At 35.5% G+C, this 20,870-nt stretch overlaps 1 protein-coding gene across 3 annotated transcripts in view; it reads right to left on the bottom strand.

Moving 5' to 3' along the window:
* Positions 1–2,215: 2,215 nt before the first annotated feature.
* The window catches only part of TRAK2 (trafficking kinesin protein 2), a 40,659-nt gene continuing 22,004 nt past the window's right edge, over positions 2,216–20,870 (bottom strand). For all 3 annotated transcript variants that reach the window (XM_072418747.1, XM_072418745.1, XM_072418746.1), the window contains 12 exons: positions 20,650–20,766; positions 18,903–19,112; positions 14,285–14,363; positions 13,007–13,137; positions 12,462–12,536; positions 10,905–11,042; positions 10,704–10,783; positions 9,770–9,961; positions 8,813–9,093; positions 8,317–8,601; positions 6,883–6,982; positions 2,216–6,344 (listed from right to left, as the gene is read on the bottom strand). In XM_072418747.1, coding sequence (XP_072274848.1) covers positions 5,687–6,344; positions 6,883–6,982; positions 8,317–8,601; positions 8,813–9,093; positions 9,770–9,961; positions 10,704–10,783; positions 10,905–11,042; positions 12,462–12,536; positions 13,007–13,137; positions 14,285–14,363; positions 18,903–19,112; positions 20,650–20,766 — 2,346 coding nt within the window. In that variant the 3' untranslated portion in view covers positions 2,216–5,686. The remainder of the gene's footprint in view (positions 6,345–6,882; positions 6,983–8,316; positions 8,602–8,812; positions 9,094–9,769; positions 9,962–10,703; positions 10,784–10,904; positions 11,043–12,461; positions 12,537–13,006; positions 13,138–14,284; positions 14,364–18,902; positions 19,113–20,649; positions 20,767–20,870) is intronic.

Raw genomic sequence — 20,870 nt, forward strand, 5'->3', positions numbered from 1 at the left:
CTTGATTTAAACAAAAAAAGACAAATTGTGGGGTTCTTTCATTAGGTTATTTATACCAACATCTATAAATTTAAATACCAAATAGCAGAGATAGAGAAGACAGTAGGGGTTTTGTGGGGCAAGATTATAATATAATCAAATCACAAATAGTGGACAAATAGTGATCTTATTTACATATAGAGTTATCCATGCCCCAGTTCACTACTTTTGGTGGAATGAATTGGGGTAACAAAAAATATTCCTGTGCGTTTCGCCTGGTTGGGCTTCCTCAGGGGAGAGTAAGAGACCTGTACCTGATAGAATATTAAAAAAAGAAATATATATATATACCGGTATGTATGTAAGGGAAGTAGTGCACATATCAACATAATTCTATGGAAAAACATTCAAATGTGGGATCATAACATAAAACAACTGTTCAAAAATATATTCCCATACTATAGTCGGTCAAATTACCTGAATTTGAATATTATTGATAGTTGTATATTGTCTGTTGGTCATATTACAATCCAATATATGTGTTTATGTAGATTTATTTCAGGAGATTCTTCTAGGTAATGAGATACCAGTCAAAAAATAGGTTGTCAAAGTATGTCAATATAGGTATATAGGAGGAAAAGTATATATGAACTTAGATTGAGGTTGTATGAAACTACAAAAAAAATACTTCAACATAATAGTTTCATACAACCTCGGTGTACATTCATATATACTTTTCCTCCTTTATACTTATATTTGTATACTTTGCAACCTAATTTTTGGACAGGTACTTATACTCATTACCCAAAAAGATATTTGAGACCCTGTAATTGTTACACTAATTCTTGAACTAACATGAACATCAATAAGGTATAGAAAGTTCTTTGTTTAGTTTGTTACAATGAGTAGTGGAACTGGGGCACAGACAACTCCATATGTAAATAAGATCACTACTTATTTGTTCACTAATTGTGATTTGATAATAATATAATTTTGCCACAAAACACATTTGGTTAGGGATTATAAAAAAAGTTAAACTCCATGATTATTTTAGTTTGATCTGTCCATTTCATTTCTGTTTTTGTTCATGTGCCCATTGCGTAGTTGTATAATTTAAGTTGCTTGCATGAGCCAAAGTTCTTTCCTTGGGCACCAGGCTGTGGACACATCAGATTCCATGTACCAGCACCTAGACTACAGAACCCAGCAGGGAATGTAGCTTTTTTATTTCCTGCTTTTCACTGCTGACGCACCTATATTAGACAAAGAATACTCGGAAAAACAAATTTAGCGGAAAAGGTGATCAATGTAAAAGCTTGAAACATGCACCCATTACATTAGACTTGTATTTAAGGTGACACTAAACCCCAATACCAAAAATATCTATAATTTTATACCCTTTTCTGTTTACAAATGGCTACATTAGCCCTTCATTGAGGGCTTGTGTAGTCGTGTTACTGGCATATATGTGCATTGCTGGATACAAGCGCTAGGCATAACAGTCTGAGCTTCATTTAACAATGCCGACATGCAAACCTTGGCCTGAAGTTTTGGGACAGCATGGGGCCAAGGTGAGCAAGTTGAGATGTCTGCATAAGAAAGAATTGTTTACATAGCTCATTCAGAAATAATGAGGCGGAAAGTGTTAACTTGTTGTGTTAACTGTTTTTTCTAGGCTTTAGTGACACTAGAGCCAAATTGGAGGGTATACAAAAAAAACATGCTGGTCAGGGGGACAGGAATACATTTCAAGTAGAACTAAACCTGCCACTACTCACGCCCTCACAGGATGCGTCATGTTCCTTCGGTTCTTCTTGTGGATGATCTTTGGTCATCTTGATTGGCTGTGCCATGATGAAGAAACTGCACAGGCACACAGGAGTTAATTCATTCCTGACATGCAAAGAGAAGGTGGGATTGCTGGGTCTTCCTGGCAACCAAAGTTTGACAACTGGGTGTTGGTCAGGCAGGAAAAAACCATTAATACAGAAAGGATATCGCCTGCCCTTTATGCCAAAACCACCTGCCTGAATCACTAAAGTTCAAAATGGGACTTTATTTCCACTTTTAATCTAGCTTCTACTTGCGTGGCTACTTCTTTGGGACCACCACACTCATACATCATGGAGGAAGATAAACCCTACTAGTCTATTCATAAATCTGATTGTTGTATATTTGAAAAAATACATTCAAAAGCAAGGAAACTTCTTCTTGTAGAATAAAAACCAATTCCGTAAAATGTACAAAGATCCAAAATGTTTATTGGTGGAAACATAAAAACAAGGTATACAATATTATATACTTAACATATTTAAAACAATAATGAATATGATATATACACAATTAAATATTTTAAAACCAAGTCAGATCCTCATCAGAGCAATTACCAATTTGTAGTATTTTTCAGGCTCTCTTGTTTTAGCTTTAAATATACACAGGATAAGAGGTAAAAAGAAAAGCGATAGGCAGTTACTTAGCGCAAGCATTAGAAAGATGTGGGTAACAAGAGGTTTGATCATCTACACAGAGGAGAAATTTATTCCGTTCTTGATAAAATTCTTTGGACAATGAATGTCTCCTCCAAGAATTTCAGCAAGGACAGTAAACATACTAGATTTAACATAAAGTGAGTAGTTTTTAAAATGAAATACTTTCTTGTTTAGAAACTATATTGGACTGGTAAAAATAATTTAGTGGCATAGGATAAGGTTACACATTAGAAGAAAAAAGTGACTAGAAAACAAAAAGGTGTAAACCCCATGAAAATAAAGAAAAAAAGTTGAAATACAGTGTAAATCCCATGAAAGTGAATAAAGCAAAATAGTGGAATTACGGGGATGATGACACTAACGTTACCTAGTCTGTTAACTAGATTCTACTGGACACTAATATCACACTAATGGGAAATAAATTCTAAAGCCTAAATGCTTTCATAACAGCTTATTGACACTGACTATTAATAAGGTAAAAAGGCAAAATACAAAGTCCAGTAACTCATATCAATCATTTTCCATTGTTCTGATTGGTTACTGAGGATTACTGTGTACCAGAGCTCTTTGTGCTGCCTTTTTAAATACACCATCAGTGTCTGTTTTACTTCATTGAACCTTTAGAACACAATTTCAAATGACTACATCTGTCACTTGTTATAAACTAAACTAGTTTAACAAATGCCCCTGCACATAAAAACCTGAGACTCTCCGAAACGGCCAAAATACAAACAGTCATAATAATATAAAGTAATCCACAAAATATAGCAAATAGCATAAAATAATGCATTCATTAACTTTAGTGCAAAACGCCTTGCTGTTTAAACTTAAAAAAAAATGGCACAAAAGTATTTAGAATTTTTTGAATGGATGGAAGGAAAGAAATTTTATACACAGATTAAAGTAAAGATAAGTAAAATATTCATTGAACACTGGTCATAAAACAACACTAAATTTACCAGTAAAGAAATGTAGGTGAGAAGAAAAAACTGTTATAAAGGCTCTGTCCACCAAAACCCCATTTTATTCCTTTTCAATGGGATCTTCCATGAAAGTACATAACAGCTTTGTGTTACCTGTATAAAAAAGTGAGGCGACGCCACCAGTGCCTACCGGAGACGTCGGAAACTTGTTTCCAAAGTCATTTTTTTAATGTTGTATTTTTGACAATGTAAGGTCTTCTTTTACAGGTAGTGAAAAGCTGTTATCTACTTACACTCCACTAGGTAATTTTCATTGCTTGAATCACCTGTACTACCGTCATAAATGGCCTGCTTTACTGTCACATTCTTTGTAACATATATAAAGCACAAAGTCAAAAGCATCATCAGGTACAGAAATTTTAGTAACAAAAACATAGAAAACCTGCTAGCATCTACACCAAACTTTATAGTCAGCCTAAAGTGTACTGATCATTTGGAGAATTCTATAAGGCCTTTCTGTACAGGGAAAGTAATTAGTGTTGAAGGCAGTTTAATATGCCCTAAGATTAGGATGGTAATAACATTTTTATAGTTAGTTAAGTCAGAAACATTGAAAGTCTACACCTACTGAGTATTTTAAGTTATCTCTACCTATTTCATTGCTGAAAGTTAATGTTGACATGGGAAGGTTTATCAGGATAAAGCAGGTAGGGCGGCATTCATAGACAGAAAGTAAATACATATTGCATGCATCTAACCCTGCTTTAGTTCACAAGCAACAATTGAAAAATGTAATATTTGCCTGTACAAGATAGATACACTAAAATGTCAGCTGTAGATTACCTATAAGCATGGCAATAAAATGCTAATCAACTGGTTAATATTTAGCAGACGTAAGTAAAGAATTTTGACATATTGCACAAAACTTGTTGCACCAGATTAACTGTTAGATGATAACAATACCTGGAAAATGAAAATAAGGCTTGTGGCCTTTATATCGGCAAACAGAGTAAAAGAATCCTCTGTTGTGACACTGTCGGAAAAGAAAGCTTATAAACATTCCTTTTTTTATTCCTTCACAGTACAAAAAAAACATAATTTTCTATAATTTTGTGCTTGTTTCTCTTTTTAAAAAAAGTGCTAATTGGTGCTCTTTCACCAGATGGGAATATTTAGAAAGAATTTAATTTCTTACTTTTTCTACCAAAAGAAGCTGGAGCAATTCAGGTTACAAAATTTAAACTGCATTCATGTTAACTAATTAAATGATAGCGAACATTACTAAAATATTACTTATCCTAGTGGTCTCTTCCCTGGGATCCACCAGCCCAACTGGCCACCTACGGTTTAAAATTATTTTAGTGGCAATCTATATACATTATTGGAAAATGATAAACAAACCAAGAAGTATGACAACAGTGGGGATCAATTATAGGCAGATGAAACATAAGGATGGAGCAATGAAAGTGAAATAAAAAAAATCTAAAGGGCATTTTCACAAAACGCACACTAGACATGCTATATTACATTGGTGAAATTGCAAGAACACCACTTGCAAGGTCCAGGAACAGTATGTAGTAAACAAAATTAAAGTAACAGGAAAAGGTGCTGACAGGTGACACAGAAAGCTGCAATCTACATTGAGAATATTGCATATAAGCAAGGAAATGTACAAAGTTTAGTTGATGTTAATCTTCTATGGTTACATTTTTGCCAAATTCTTTTGGTGGGCAACCATTTTCATTTCCTTTAATTTTTTCAAGTTAATAAACTGGCTATACCTTTCTTACATTCATATATATTTATAAAGTGGCAAGATTACTTAAAACCATATACAGCTGATCCTCAGAATGTTTAACACTTTATGTAACAGTTTTAGCTTTGATTTAATAAATGATCTCTGTCTCAAACCTCTAGTTTAGTCCACATTCTATAGATTAATCATTCAACAAGCCCAGACTTTGGAGGCAAAAAAGATGACTATTTTAGGAATATCTTTGATAGCAAAGCTGACCAGCAGAGTTCTGCTGCTCCCATTTAACACAGAAAACCTACAGAAGTCATCATATTTTGTCTTAGATCCGAGTCCTACTCTTCAGTCATTCTGTAAAACTTTCAAGGTCCTTCTGCACAACCTGTCTTGACTTTCTCAAATGTCCCCAAGGGACACAGCCCCCACCTCCTTTCTCCTCCTTCACATGCACAAACCTTCTACAAACTTTCCAGAACATACAAAAACTCCTTTCTCAGAGAACATTTTCACCAAAGCAGTTTACCCTTTTTTTTATTACATGCTCAGTCTTCTTTTAAACTACCCATTTTTGGGGGACATGGGTAAGCTGAAGGTGCAAGTCCACCAATAATAGCTGGAAGACTCTGGTTTCTTCTTAGACCACCCAAGAGACTACTGCTTGTTGCAACAAACATAGCAGATTCTTGCCGTTTTAACCCATTGTTCATTGCTGGTGTCAGTATTTGGTCCGTCTGGCTAACTACCCTTGCAATTCCCAACCTTTTCAATCGATCCACCAAATTCATCTTCAGTTGTCCTAAATCAGCTTGGGTTCGTGTGGACTTTAAACCATACATTTCTTGAAGGAAACTCTCTGCTGGTCTGGAAACTGCCAGGAAGTTTTCTGATGGATTTGGTCTTGGTTCAAATGTTAGGGGGGAAGCACAGGGAGACCGTGTGGGAGAATTGGGTGGTGTGGAGGGAAGAAGTAAATTTTGAGGACGTGGTGGCTTCTCTGGATCCTTATCGTTATTTACCTTAGCAGAAATCCCTTGCTCTTGAAGAAGTTTAGTTAGGTTACTTGTACTGTTTAACTTGGAATCTATTCCCTTTCCAAAATATTCCCCAATACTTGGTCGACAAGACATAGCAGGGGAATTAACCATTGTGCTGGTGGAAGAAGTGCTGCAACTTCCAAAAGATGATGAAGTGTACATAGAACTGAAAGAAACATGAAAAAGAAAAGTGTAAAACACTGACTTACCTAAACAGACTAATAAATGCTTTTATATACTTTATAACACATACTAAAGTTTTTCTAAAGCCAAAACCTTTTTATTTAGTTCTTACTATAATGGGAGAGATTTAGAAACCATGTCAGGAAGTAAAAATGCACCCATGGGGACACTTTAGGTGACAACGTGTGGAGGAGAGTTCTCTATGGAAAAATGAATTCTCCTCTTATTTGCTTCTTTGGAACATATTATGGCAAAATCTTTTAGGGCTCAAAATTTCATTTTGTTTACACAAATTTGATTATTTGGTAAGAAAAAGAATACTCTTTTAAGAATAACTTCTATAAATTAACAACGACGTTAACAAATGCAAGTGTCTGAAAAATCAAAACCAGCATTTTGGTCTATCTAGGCAACCAGAGTGACCTTTTGTAAAAATTTAATGTTTCACAAACTCAAAAGAAAAAGTATTTCTAAATTTGTGAACAGCTCCCACTTATCGATTAAAAAGAGGTCAAGTTTACCTGGGAGTAACCTGAGTGATGTCGGAGGGATGTAAGATGCGGCAAGTAGTAAAGGTAAAAGTGGAGTTTGTGCTGCTCAGGCACTTTCCGGGGTTGGTTGCTGCAATGCAAATAAACAGAAAGAGCAGGTAATTTGGACAGCATGTAGTCACAAAAAAAAAAAGAATAAAAATAACAATGAAAACAGTATTTAAGTTAACCATGCCAACACCATAAGATACAGAAAGCTACAATAGTTTTAGAACTTCTAAAATCTGACAGTTTATAGTTCCCTAATGGAAATGTGTCACGGACTACAGAGGGGTTCCACAGCTGCAGAAAGTTCCTATCTATCCAAAGACAGGAGTTATTTGCAGTATGGTTTATTAGAAGCCTTCAAGAAGCATATTACAGTTACAGCTGATTTATATCTGCTGGATGATACTCTGAGTTTCCAATAGCCAAGTATGACAGGCTGATTGATATCAGCATACTCTTATATTTCTGGCACACTGAGCATCACTAGCAGTGTGGTATGTATCTTTTAGGTATCTGATCAACACTGCACAAACTAAGTCTGACTCCATGCAATAGCACTATAGCTAACTGTCACTTTCGTACCCAATGAATAAAGCAGTGTTGGCAGTAGAAGCCAACAGATCCTCCACTCCACCAACTTTACTCTGTTAGCAGAGTTTCCTAATTAGGGCTCTGCAACAATACAATTCAAATATGAAACTATGCACTGTTAGTGTATCAACTGAGCACCAATGTGTTGTTAGTGTTTAGACTGGGCACTAAAATACTTTACTGTTTTTTTCCAAGCAGGAATGCAATGTTAGTGTTTCCGCTGAGCACCACACACCATTAGTGTTAGTGTAAAAGTTAATACTTATGCTTTAATTTTATATCTACAACTCACTGACCGCACTGAGCTGTAGATCATGAAAATTATTTCAGGCTTTCCCCAAGACCTGAAATATGTTTCAAGGGTTCCTCGAGCATTAAAAGGTTGTGAAGGGCTGGTTTACAGTGTACAGTGGTGAAGAAAGGTGTAATGTGCACATCTACCAAAAACAAACACATTAAATTGAGAACATTAAGATTTATCAGTAGAAACAATAGCACAAATTGCTATGAAATGTTTTCACAATCAAGATAAAAAGCAATACTATACAAATGTATATAATGTATAACTAATAAGACAGCAGCTCTTATCAAGCCATCAGAACTAGATGAGCTGTGTGGAAATTTTGGAGTTCTTCACCATTATGGAGATTTCCAAACACTCCCAGTAAGTGGGTAAAGCAGTTATTTTCCCCCTGTGGAGGACAGCAAAGGCTCTCAGTATGTGGGTAAAGCAAAACCCATACCCAGTGACCATTCAAAGGTTACTGTAGTAGCAGAACATGTCATAAGGTCTAAAACTGAAGCGGTACACTACTAAGTACTGACCAGAACTTGATGCTGATGACACAGTAATGGGTGGAAGGAAAATGCTTAAGCTGGATTTTGGCACTTCTTCCTTTCTTTCCTGAACTTTGAAAGTTATTCCTTCTTCATCGTCGTCATCATCATCATCCTCATCTTCCTTTTCATCCTCTTCTAAGTCACACAAGTGGTATTCGGCATCTTCAGGAAGAGGCTTAAAACCCTTGGTCATTACACCAGGACGGGGATCTAGAATGGTACCCAGGTTGGGCTGTGCTAGCTGTTGCCAATGGTGGAGAGTTTGTGAGCCTGCACAAATATTTCAGAAAAGAGTCTTACAAACTGATGAAAAAAATCCAATCCAGAAAGACACAAACATCCAATAACTGGATGACAAAACATAACAAAACATACTTTTGTTCAATAAATTATTTTCAAAGCACATCATTTAAAGATGATATAGGAAATGGTTTACTGAAGGTAAAGCTGCAGAATAAATAATTGCCACAAATATAAATACCTTCCAGTGGCTTGACAATCTGCAATTTCTCTGGCAGGAGGCTGCGCAGGGTACTAGAGGTAGCTGAACAGTCTGTGACGTCTGAGAAGTGAGTTGACATGGACAGGACACTTCCAGTGGGACTGCTACAGCCACTTTGATCTTGTTCATCTTCTAAATATTTCAGTCTCCTCTCACACTCTTCCTTGAAAAACTGCTTCTCACTTAAGTAGTTTTGCCTTCTAAGGTGGAGTCTGTGCAATGCAGCTTCCAAGTTATTATCACCCAGCTTCAAATGTTCCCTGTAAAAGGAGGAAAAAAGATTTAAAAACATTTCTGTAATAAGCAACTATTAAATCAAAGCTGTCCTCTTCAAGCTAAAGAGAACATAAAGCGCATTTTAAGTGATCGTATGTTCTTAGTTATTTGGGACCTAGCACTGCAAAGGCCGGAGTGCTAACTCCTGAGCCACTGTGCTGCCTGTATATTTAAAAAATATATTTATATTTATTTAAATAGATATAACAAATATTTAGATATAATATATATAAATATATATATATATATATATATAGTATAAATATATATTTAAATAGAAATTTGAAGATTAGATCCTATCAAAATTTTGTATAATACATCATTTACCACTGAAATAAGAAATCAAACAAATGAAGAGTGCATTGTTTTCAGTGCTCTTGGGAGAAAAATAGTCTTGGCAGTGTGAATAGAAGTAAAGCACAACCACTGTGTGGCATGTCATTCACCAGGAAGAGGATATGGAGGGCTGTAATTGCTCTAACATCCCTAGGGCCCACCTAAGAGCAAAATGTACACTGCCTTCCATTGGCAAGTCACCATCAACTAAACCTTTGCATCTAATTTAATGTTATCTGAAAAAAACTAATTACTTAAAAAGAAACTTCAAAAGTACCCTCATTATAAAGTCACATAAATACCTAAACTCCCCCCCCCACTTACTTTTCCTTTGTGCCTTGCTCAGTTGTATACCCATAAGGCTTCTTCTGTTCAGTCTTTGCCCCCGATTCAAAAGGAAGGGCAGTCATCACTACTCCTGATCGGTTAGAGCCAGGAATTGATGCAACAGAAGAGGATCGGCAACGCAGTTCATTTGCCACTTTCACTGTATCAAAAACCCGTTTTGGCTGTCTTCTATTAGGAAAATGTAAAATTTAAATGTCAACTATTTTTTTTTAAAAACAAACATAAACATATGGACTCTTACGTTGTGCAAAGATCAAAAGCTGGACTTGATTGTAAAGATCAAAAGATTTTATATATATATATATATATATATATATATATATATATATATATATATACACACACACACAATGAATAAAATTAATTGACACAAAGGGGAAAATAAAATCTGTAGTAGAGTAAAACTTTAGCCATATCCCTGACCAAAACTAATGGAGTGGAGTAAAAATGAATGAAAATATAAACTATAAAAAAGCTGGTAAGCAAGCCCAGCCATAGGACCTGTCATGACCGGCTCCCTTTTAATGATAGAGCCCTCTTTGCTTAGTAGAGCTTTGCAAAATATGATTTTTATTAATGGGCATGACGGAGGTGTGCCTAGTGCAGTGTCCACAGTCTGTTGGAGCCCCAAAGGTTTCCACCATAAAGGACGTATGTTTATCTACACTCAACAAAACAGACTTTAAGGCTATAGAAAATAGTAGCGGTATATCTGTAATAAAAAAAGAATAAACTCTAAAATGAAAAAACATGGAAATTAGTGATTTCTGAAAATTTGTTTCTGAGGTGCTTATCATTTATATTGCACAGTGGTTTTCTGGTTAGATGGACTTTTAGCCCATATAAGCAACATCATTCTCTCGTTTTTTTTTTTAGAAGATATAAATAAGTGAATCAGAAGGTATCTTACTTTCTTTCTCCAAAATTTGATTCTTCATCCAAACTTAGTTCTTTCCGCATAGTACCTTCAATCTCTGCTGCCAAGGAATCCTGGAGGAAGAAAAAACATGTCTGATGGAAAACTACTTTGTGTTCAAATAATGAATGCAACTAATAATTTAGCTCATGCAACTTGGTAAATTTAATCCTATGTCTGTGATCATTGTCCTACCACAGGAAAAACACTGCATGACTGGGGTCTCCTAAGAAGTGCGGAAGGGCTGGCTTTGCAGCGAAGCATTTTCAGTTCATCTTGAGTCTCCTGAAGAATTCCCTGACATTCTGCATTGCGATCTTGTAAATCATGAAGCTGTAACAAAAAGTTAGGTAGGATGTTATATAAACTTTTTTTTTTTTTTTTTAAATAATTCTCTAAATAAGTAACACATGCATCCCAATTTGCCCCTCACACTTCAAATAAATAAGGTTATACAATGAAAAGTATAAATCTGCTCGTAAACTACATGATACATAACGATACAATAACAAAGATAAAATCAGCCAACACCACCAGTGATCTTTGTATTCCCTTTGTATATTAACCAAAAGCCTTGACCTTTTATGATGACCAAAAATATGAGTTTTAGTCATGTGTCTTAATCGGAAAACAGAAAACAAATAAAAGAGCTTTGTTGCCAGAACAAAATGCGGCATGATCCAAGCTGGGAAGTTAACCTCAGCTTGGATCCAGCAGGAACTGTGAGAGTGGTTGTACTGTGCGGGTCAAGCAAAGACTCATAATTTATAAAAAAATATCTTCAACTGGTCAACTTGAAAAAATAAATGGCATGGGCTGATTCTCTATATATGTAGATCTCTTCTTTAGTCACTAGATGGGGTTGTGAATATTGGCAATTTATCACATAAATAACAATCCACTCAATAGCGATTGCCAGGATTTTCATGGCTCTTTTCCTTCATCTCTAGCGTAAAGCCATGACTGCTATGCCAACAATTAATTGATAAGGTTGTTGGGTTTGGCATGGTAACTAATCAGCATACTAAGATTTGAAAAAATCTCAGAAGGTACAATTCATTTTTGTTATAATATATTGTCGTGGATGCCTAAATCTCCTTGTTGCACACTCGGCACATTTGGTTACAATTTCAAAAGTGTTTCAAGAACAGGACAATGCAGGAAGTGACCACACCTGAAAGGGTAGGAATCTAAAGACTATGGTCTTTAGAAATATTCTAAATATTATTTTAACACTGCAACAGCGGTAAAATCGGCTACAATAAAGATCATATTGAATATTACATTACATTTTTCAATACTATCCCTTTTTCCATTTCAGTTTTGTTACTATTTCTCTTTACGGTTGGGGGGCACTGTTATTTTTCAGATTTTAATATAAAATGCACAGGATTTACACCAAGATGCCCAAAATTTTCAACAAAGGCTTATTTAGCTTTGTTGGATTGTCAAAGGTACAATAATATTTTATCTGAAAATTGTGACGGGATGATTTAGGTTACTTTGCTACCTATTCAAAAATATAAATATCTGACACATATTACACCTAGACCTAGGAAAAATGCATTGTATTTGTATTAGGAATTTTACCAGATTTCCCTCATAACATCAAATATATTATGAAACTTTTTCTTCACACACTAAGCTCTTGGGATAACAAAGTAAGTGTGAAAAATTACAAACCAGAGTAGCCATAAAACTTTCAAGCAAGTAAAATAATGATTTGGGAAGAAAGTAATAACTATAACTTACTTCGGCAGTCAACTGTCTCTGGGCTTCCTTAGATGCTTGTAAGTGAATTCGAAGCTCCTCTTTTTCGATTGCACTCTGTTGAGTAAATCATGATGTAATTATATATTGATACATTGTTTCTACTCAGATATGTATTCCAAATTTTAGCTTAAATGTGCAAACAGAGGGCGATGGGCAGGATTTTTCAACAATTCCGAGATGTTTACATTGTACGTTCACTACTAATAAATAATGGAAAAATAACTAAAAATTCTACAGTTAACTTCAGTGAAATTTTGAAATGGATACAATGAATCACAGAGCAAAAGAAAGGTCACATACGTATTTCTATGTACCAAGGAGTCAAGGTGGGTGTTTGCACTTGCTGCTGAGAATTTATATTGTATTCTAACACTAAGCAGATCTTTGTACAGCAATGTTATGCCAAAAATAAAAATGGTTCCAAAATGAATCAAAGTATCCAAAGTATCATTAGTAAAATGTTCCCACTAGATTTCTTTAACTGGCACTCCCTGTTAGAATTATTCCATGAGATAAACACATACCTCTTTCAGTTTGTGCTGAAGGTCAACAATCTGTGAAAGCATATTGGAGATCTGCTCCTGGTATTGTACAATCTCCTCTGACTTTGTGGAAAGTTCTTCGGTCAGTTTGCCGATCTGGGCATTTGATTCACCTAAAATGACAGTTTACCATTTAACCATCTTTTCAAATAAAGTTTCTGGTCTTACAGATAAGAAAGGCATCTGACTAGTTTAAGTGTAACTGAGCTTGAAAACAAACCTCTGCAGCTGCATGTACACTGCGTTGGGCTACTTATCCTCCATGCAGTCACTGTTGCCATCCAGCCTTCTAATCTTAAATGTGAGGGGAAGGGGTGTTAAGGCTGAGCTACTGTGGGAGCCAACCTAAATGGCTTCAGCGCATCTGCTGGAAATGTTGATGATGAATTATTCCACAGTGCTGGTTGCTACAGAGGTTAGAGTAGGCTTGTTTTTAAGGCTTATTTATTGTAAATGGTATGTACAAAAATAGACTGTCCATAGCCTGGGCAGTACACCACCAATAAAACTTGGGAAGACAGCCACTAATATACCGTACATTTATATCCAATAATACTGACTCCACATGAAGCTGTTTTTAAGATCCTGCTCCCACTGGACCGCAGTCTGCTTGGTCTACCCGAGAGATGTGCAGAAATGAGGAGTACGCTTGGATTTGAGGGAATACATTGATTACTACAGTACACATACCAGCCAAACATTACTCATGTTTAAACAGTATCCTGAAATTCCAGGACTATCACATTACCGTGTTATTGGGGCAAGGTGATAGAATAACACATAGTAAATATGCCTAAGATCAACAGTAGAAGACTGAGATGTCTGCATCGGTTATTCATGGCTACCACATGCTACTTCTAATAGAGAAATGGTTGTGGTAGCCATATTACATAGTTAGGTTGAGAAAAGTCCATCAAGTTCAATCACTAGGAAAATAAATATATTCCAGATAAAACTTATAGACATAGTTGATCCAGAGTTGATTACAAAGAACAAAGAAGGATCAATGAAGGCAGACCCAGAAATTTTAACACCGAGATCCCAGTGGCAGGCTCTCAGTGGAAGCCGATCGAACAGAATCTGTCCTTAATTGATAATAATTCTAGGTAAACAAAATCTATTCTTTGGCACCACAAAATCCCTTGCCGACATGGCATCTTCTAAAAAAGTACAATTTGCCCTATAAATATATATATATATATATATATATATATATATATATATATTTTTATATATTTTTTTTTTTTTTTTGACACTTACGAATTTCCTTCACGCAGTCAATGACCAGTTGCTGTTCTTTTTCTTCATAAGTTATTGTTTCTGTTTTCAGATGTGAAGCCTAAGATAAAAGATGTTAAAATGTTAGACCAATAGCTGTTTTTCAAACATAACCTGAAATGATTGAAGAGCCCATATAAATCAGCTGCAATGTATGTATGGCGAGTTGTGGTAATGCATTGCTATAGTGCATCCCCAGTGTACTAATGCAGCAGCTCCATCACTAAACATGATAATGCACCATAGAGCATTGTTGTGATCTGCATATAAAAAAATGGTGCTTTACGTTTTTGTTTGCAAAGAAATTGCGTCATCAATATTGAATTGGAGTACCACTGCAATTGAACCCCCGGTTTTTGTAAGTGCTTCATTCCACCAAGGCATTTCGTTGCAGTGCATTAAACACTAGTTATGTCCCAAGTTTTTATGTAGAAAGATAAGGCGGCTCATTTAACTGAATAGGCTGCCAAAATACTAAAATGGAATAAAAAACAAACAAGTGCTGTATTCTCTGATGAGGTGCGCACATGTTAAACTTGTGCATTACCATGCATACCCATGGTGTGCTACGCTGCATGTGTGTTGGAGGTGCATTTAGGCGCCATTTAATGCATTGCAATGGATAGGAATTCATGAGCCATAAAGTGACATACCAGTCAAATGAGAATCATCAGCTATTTAGACTTGCAATGTACTGTCATACTGATCCTTGAATAAACATTCACTAAAAATGTATTAAAATTAAATATATTTTATATAGACTCTCATATTTAAGGACAATAATCTTCTAAATGTTTTTTATCTTCATAATAGTAATTACCATTTAGTAGGGTTTTCGTCCAGAGATTGAGGTCAAGTTATATCTTAAATTCTTATGAAATCAGCTAGATAAAGAGCATTAAGATTATTCTGTGGAAGTATGTGTTATAAAACTGGATGTCATTACTAACAGAGACCTGGCTAGACTTTTTTTTTTATTTATTTCTAGTCATTTAATAAACTTTGACCTGTAGTTCCAGATTAACTATTAACCTTGAATCACACACACTAAAAACAAGAGATCAAAATAATAAGGATTGGATGCAAACCAGCAATAAAACACACCCATAATATTATTGGTCCAGAAACTGGCCTAGCATTTTAAGATAACAGGACATATAAAAAATTCAATATTAAATAAAAAGTGGATATTGTAGTACAATGCAATGTGACCTTGTAAAGTTTGTCCCCCTTCTCCCTGTAAAAATCAAAAAACACGTCACATTGCTTCCAAAGTGATGCTGGGGATCGTAGAGAAGCCAAAATCTTGTGATAAAATGTTCCTGCAATGGAATAGAGTGTCTTCCCACAAAAGTTTGACTGCTCTGAAACCCCAAGCAATTTGCCAGGAAATTTGGGGAAATCAAACGCAGCAAAACAGAAGACTGAAGGCAAGTCTGAAAACAGAAGGTACATTTTGCATATCATTTTAGCAGGTGATCAGGTGACAGTGGGTTAGGTCTGAGAGATGACAAGCAACCCCTGCCTTGTATTGCAAGGTCCGCTTAAAAGGATTTGCATAGCTATACATTTATTTTTTTGGTTTGGGTCTGGAAGCATTGTTTCACCAGCCATTAAAGTGTTCCCTCCAGCATCTTTTAGCCGGGCGCACCACCCATCACTTTTCAGTAACCACCTGGATTTTTTTGGGTGGTTACTGAAGAGTTGGGTCACAATACAGGGGCTGACACCAACCTGCAACTTCTTCCCACCTGGCTTAAAAAAAAATTTGCGTTCAACATTGCATTACAGAAAGTTTCACATAGTTGAAAGTAAATGTAAAGAAGACTGAACAGTCAAATTGTAATTAATGTGGCCAGCTTTAAAGTGATATTTGCTACCACAAGCTGATACAAGGAAAGTTACAAGCACGTTTCAAAAAAGAATGATTAATGTGGATAGCAGCATATACCTGGCCGCAGAGAATATGGAGAACTCAGACTAAGGTAAAAAGACTAAAAGACTTTGGTGAAAGTCTGGAGGAAGGTGACACAAACTGCAAATAATAACAGAAATGCCACCATGCTACATAGTGTGGCAGAATGTGAATCACAAAAAGGGGCTAACGGAATAACAAAAATTTTGACACGTAAAATGTATTACAAATATACATTTGGTCTCTTGGCCAGCTTTCTGAATGGGCATTCTTCAGCATTATGAAGAATGTCATGAAAGTAGAATTCAAAACAAAGCAAATAAAGAGAAAAGGGATAAACAGAAGAAATACAAATATAGTGTGAAAAGAAATAAAACTAATCATTCTATTATTAAAACCCAGCTAAGAAATACGTTTTCCATCACTGTGTTAGGTAAGCACCTATTTCAAGAAAACAAATTGCTGATTGCATGGACCTAGAGAGCCACACAATTAACGGCAAAGGGACAAATGTGGCCCGTGGGCCTGCAGGTTGGGCACCAAGGAGATAGAAAGACATCAGACTTGTAAACATCAGTAAGATCTCGCAATAGTGTGTAACACTATTGACAGTTAAAACACCTAAAAAGTTCAAGGCCTGTCCAGGGAGCATAAATAATACATAGGCTGTGTTCAAGTATTTCTTTGCACACTGCTCCCATAAACCAAACATGCCATTTGTATATTCATTTCATTGTTTGACTGTCTGGTTCTACAAGAAAGAATAGCCCTATAGCATTAGTGTCCACAAATGAATACTGGTGTAAAATTGAGGCATTAAACTTATAAAATAAAATCTACTACAACTGAAAAGTTCTACAAAAGGTTACTAATTTCTCGTTCATGCGCACTTGTCATTATGTAAATATCATTAATTCAAAAATGTCTTTTGCTAGTTACATGTAGTAGTACATGAGGGTGTCTATCTAATATTTAGTTCCAAGCAATAAAGGAAAACAAAAAAATGATATATATATATCTTCTTTAGGAATGCAGAAATAACAGTGGAGCAAATATGTCATTCAGCAAGCTGTCTCTAGCTGTCTCTACTGTTGGAATGCCAAGCTCGGTAACACGGTCATCCATGGCAGAAATGTACACAATAGTCATTTTTGACAGCCTGTCAGTCTGAACTTCCTCCTTCCAAGAGGCACAAATGTCTGGAATGCAATTTAAATTTGATAGTCATATTTAGAAGATTGTGCGATACTAAAACAATTCATTTAGACTGAATGCAAAGGAATACATTTTGAAATAAACGAACACCTATCATACGGATTTGGGTGTCTGTGTTTTAATGGAAAATCTGTCCAAATTAGGATGAAGATTGTGCCACATTTTTTAACTGTTTCAGTTGTATGCTTAGGTGGAAAGTTACAAATATACTAACTTGGAAATTCCTGCTAAAATAAGAGGCAGCCTTGCTTGCCAAACCTCTCTCACACTGTGTACCGAAAGCTACATGAAATCTATAGCTCTAATTCCAAGTGGACCATTTTAAACACCAAAAACAAAATGTAAAATGTTGCAGCTTTCCAGTTCTTGGATTCTTGCACTTCCCTATACTCTTTTCTGCACTGTATCTATGGAGGTAGCAATAGTCATACAGAATATTTTTTTTTTTTTGGGTTTACATTCACTTTAATTTAATGAGTGGTTTAAGAAATTTTACAATTTGTGTTTTGTTAAGTGGAGCTTTCCTGTACAATTCTATTTCTGGGAACTGGGTCTCTCTCTTAGGTTTATTGTTATTTCATTTAGAGATATTCCACTCACCTAAATAGGCAAAAATGTTAGACTGAACCAGAAAATGTAATTTGCTAGCCACCAAGTTGAGTGATGTTTTGGGCACCCATACAGCAGTGGTATTGGGCACTGATTTATCTATTGTATATGGCGTTTAGCAAATGTGTAGTCAACTGCACACAAGTAGAATTTCCTTTATTATCCATAATTACAAGCTGCAGCAGGCATAAAATACTTATTACTTATTTTAATATGGTTGAGTGGAGAGTCAAGCACAAATTAATTGGGCAGTTTGCACACAAATGCAAGGTAAAATGATTTAGGATGAATAAGGTGAACATGAAGTCAGTGGTATCTGAACATCCTATACAAACTGTATTTTTAAAATAATTGTCTTTATATGTACTTGCATCTGCCATTTTTGATGTTGATGGCAAATATAACGTGGTCTAAACATGGCAAATTAAAAAGCAGATAGCTATGTTACAAATTATTTGCTCTGTTATATGACACAGCCGTGGATGTGTGCTAATCATTTCTTTTTAACTGTTTTCATCTGTGCTTAGAAAAGATAAGAATCTGCATGTATTCTCACAAGGATATTTTGAAAATGTGGTAAAACCTGTGTACAGTTAAAAGAACTTGAACTAATCACAAGCAGTTGCTTTCCAGGGAAGTTCTACCCTCGCCCAATCATGGCAGATGGCTCTTGAATCAAGCAATGTTTGGTCTTTCTTCAGCTCAGACTCTACAAGTTTTTTTCTAGATCAAGCCCTTTTAATTTATGAATGTTATTTGCAAAAGAATACTAGAAATTAGTTTTTGGGGTGACAAAGTTTCCTTACTGTTGCATAATAAACCCAAAACCAGATAAAAATACTTTAACAGATGTTGGATTACCTGAGAGCGCAGGGCAAGATTTTCCTCCTCCAATTCTCGAAGTTTCCCATGCAAATTATCAAGCTGCAGCAGGCCATGTGTGAGGGTGAAGGAATCATTGGACCGTAAAGGGGTAGAACAGCTGGAGTCTGTCTCACTCTCTTCTGAGGCAATAGATACCACCCTAAGCAAGTCATCTTTTTTGGCCAATTCATGTTGGAGTTGGTTAACCTGTAAATGGTGGAGGGAATGCATTACAACTGGAAAAACTATCTACAGTATACATTTTAGGTACACATGGATCAGTGTCTTATTTGCATGGTAAGATTAATTCCCCCATGACTTGACACTATCCCTAACCTAAGCAGAAACTTTACAAATCATCTTGACTAAAATTCATAGTGTTGCATAAATATTTCCAGACCATTGCCATACAATAAGATAAGCAAGTGTTGACTGCTTGCTCAGGGTATGAACATGCATGCTTAGTTGATATGTATATATGCAATCAGCACTGAACAGAACAAATAACTGGTGATGAGATTATTGGGAAAAGTGAAACAAGCACTATTTGCAAATCAATAAAAAAAAAAGATATTTGAAAAAAAAGGCAGAAAAGGGGACTTTAATGGCAGCATATAGTATATATATCTGAATAAGTTGCAATTATATTTCTGTACAATACCAATATTTTTGTAAAAAAACTTTTAATATATTGTACAGAAATAAAATTGTAACCTATTTGGGGATATATATACTTATATACTGCAGGTAAAGCCCCCTTTTTTCAAATTTGTATTGATCTTGGGATGTGGCAAGTGTACAATAACTGAGTTGGCTGTGGGATGCTCTGTATGTCTTATCGCTTTTTTTCGCTATTTCAATTTAAAAAGAGTTTTACTTCAATAATGTAGAAACCCGCAGTGTTGGAAAAAGTATGCCCATTGGCCATGGTTTTCCCTCAGCTTCTACTTGGCTTTTGACAAACAGCTATCATATATATATATATATATATATACATATACACACACACACACACATACATACACTGACAGGATAAAAGGTTAAAACATATTTTGTATTGTATGCAATAAGAAACATGATAATGCTTATCTTGGAGTTATAAAATCTGGTCAATAAATCATGATAAATGTGGAATGAGAGATGGAATTGTATAAAAGGGCAGCAATACTATGTAAAGGACGTCACAAATAAGTTACGCTTTCATAATATAAGATATATAGGAAGAAATTAACCTGTTAGGATGACTATTCCTATAAAACGACTTTCAGATCCGATTATAAAACTTCAATTACCCACATTTGAATGGGTAATAGCACTTTTTTAGCCTATGACATTCATGCCATGTTATAACTATCAGCCACGATTAATAATCTTATTCTATAAAATGGGCAGAACGGTGGCTCAGTGGTTAGCACTTTGGCCTTTGCAGTATCTGCATGGAGTTTGTGTGGGTTTCCTCCCACATCCCAAAAAATGCTGTTAGGTTAATTGGCTTCCCCCTAAAACTCACCTTAGACTGTGTTAATGACATATGACTATGGTAGGGACATTAGATTGTGAGCCCTTTGAGGGACAGCTAGTGAGATGACTATGGACCATGTACAGTAATATGATGGAACTATATAAATACTGTGTAAAAAATATTGGATTATAATGTGATATAAACAGAATGAATGGGCAACATTATTTTTTTTTACCTTAATGAACTCTATAAAAAAAACAAAAAAAAAAACTAGAAACTCACATGATCCAATGCTTGGGTCAGCTGCTCTTCTAAAGTCTCATTCTGTTCTGTTAATATGTGGTTCCTTTTAAGAAGGGCCTGGCCAATGCGAGCAGCTAGTTCCAGATCCCTGTCCCTCTATTATAAAAAAAAAAAAAAAAAAGAATGAGAATAAGTAGAGTTTTCAATACTGGGGCAACATCAAATGATCAGTGGCAATTCTGATCGGTTACAGTCAACTT

Source organism: Pyxicephalus adspersus, chromosome 7 (genome assembly GCF_032062135.1).
Source record: "Pyxicephalus adspersus chromosome 7, UCB_Pads_2.0, whole genome shotgun sequence".
NCBI classification, from domain to species: domain Eukaryota; kingdom Metazoa; phylum Chordata; class Amphibia; order Anura; family Pyxicephalidae; genus Pyxicephalus; species Pyxicephalus adspersus.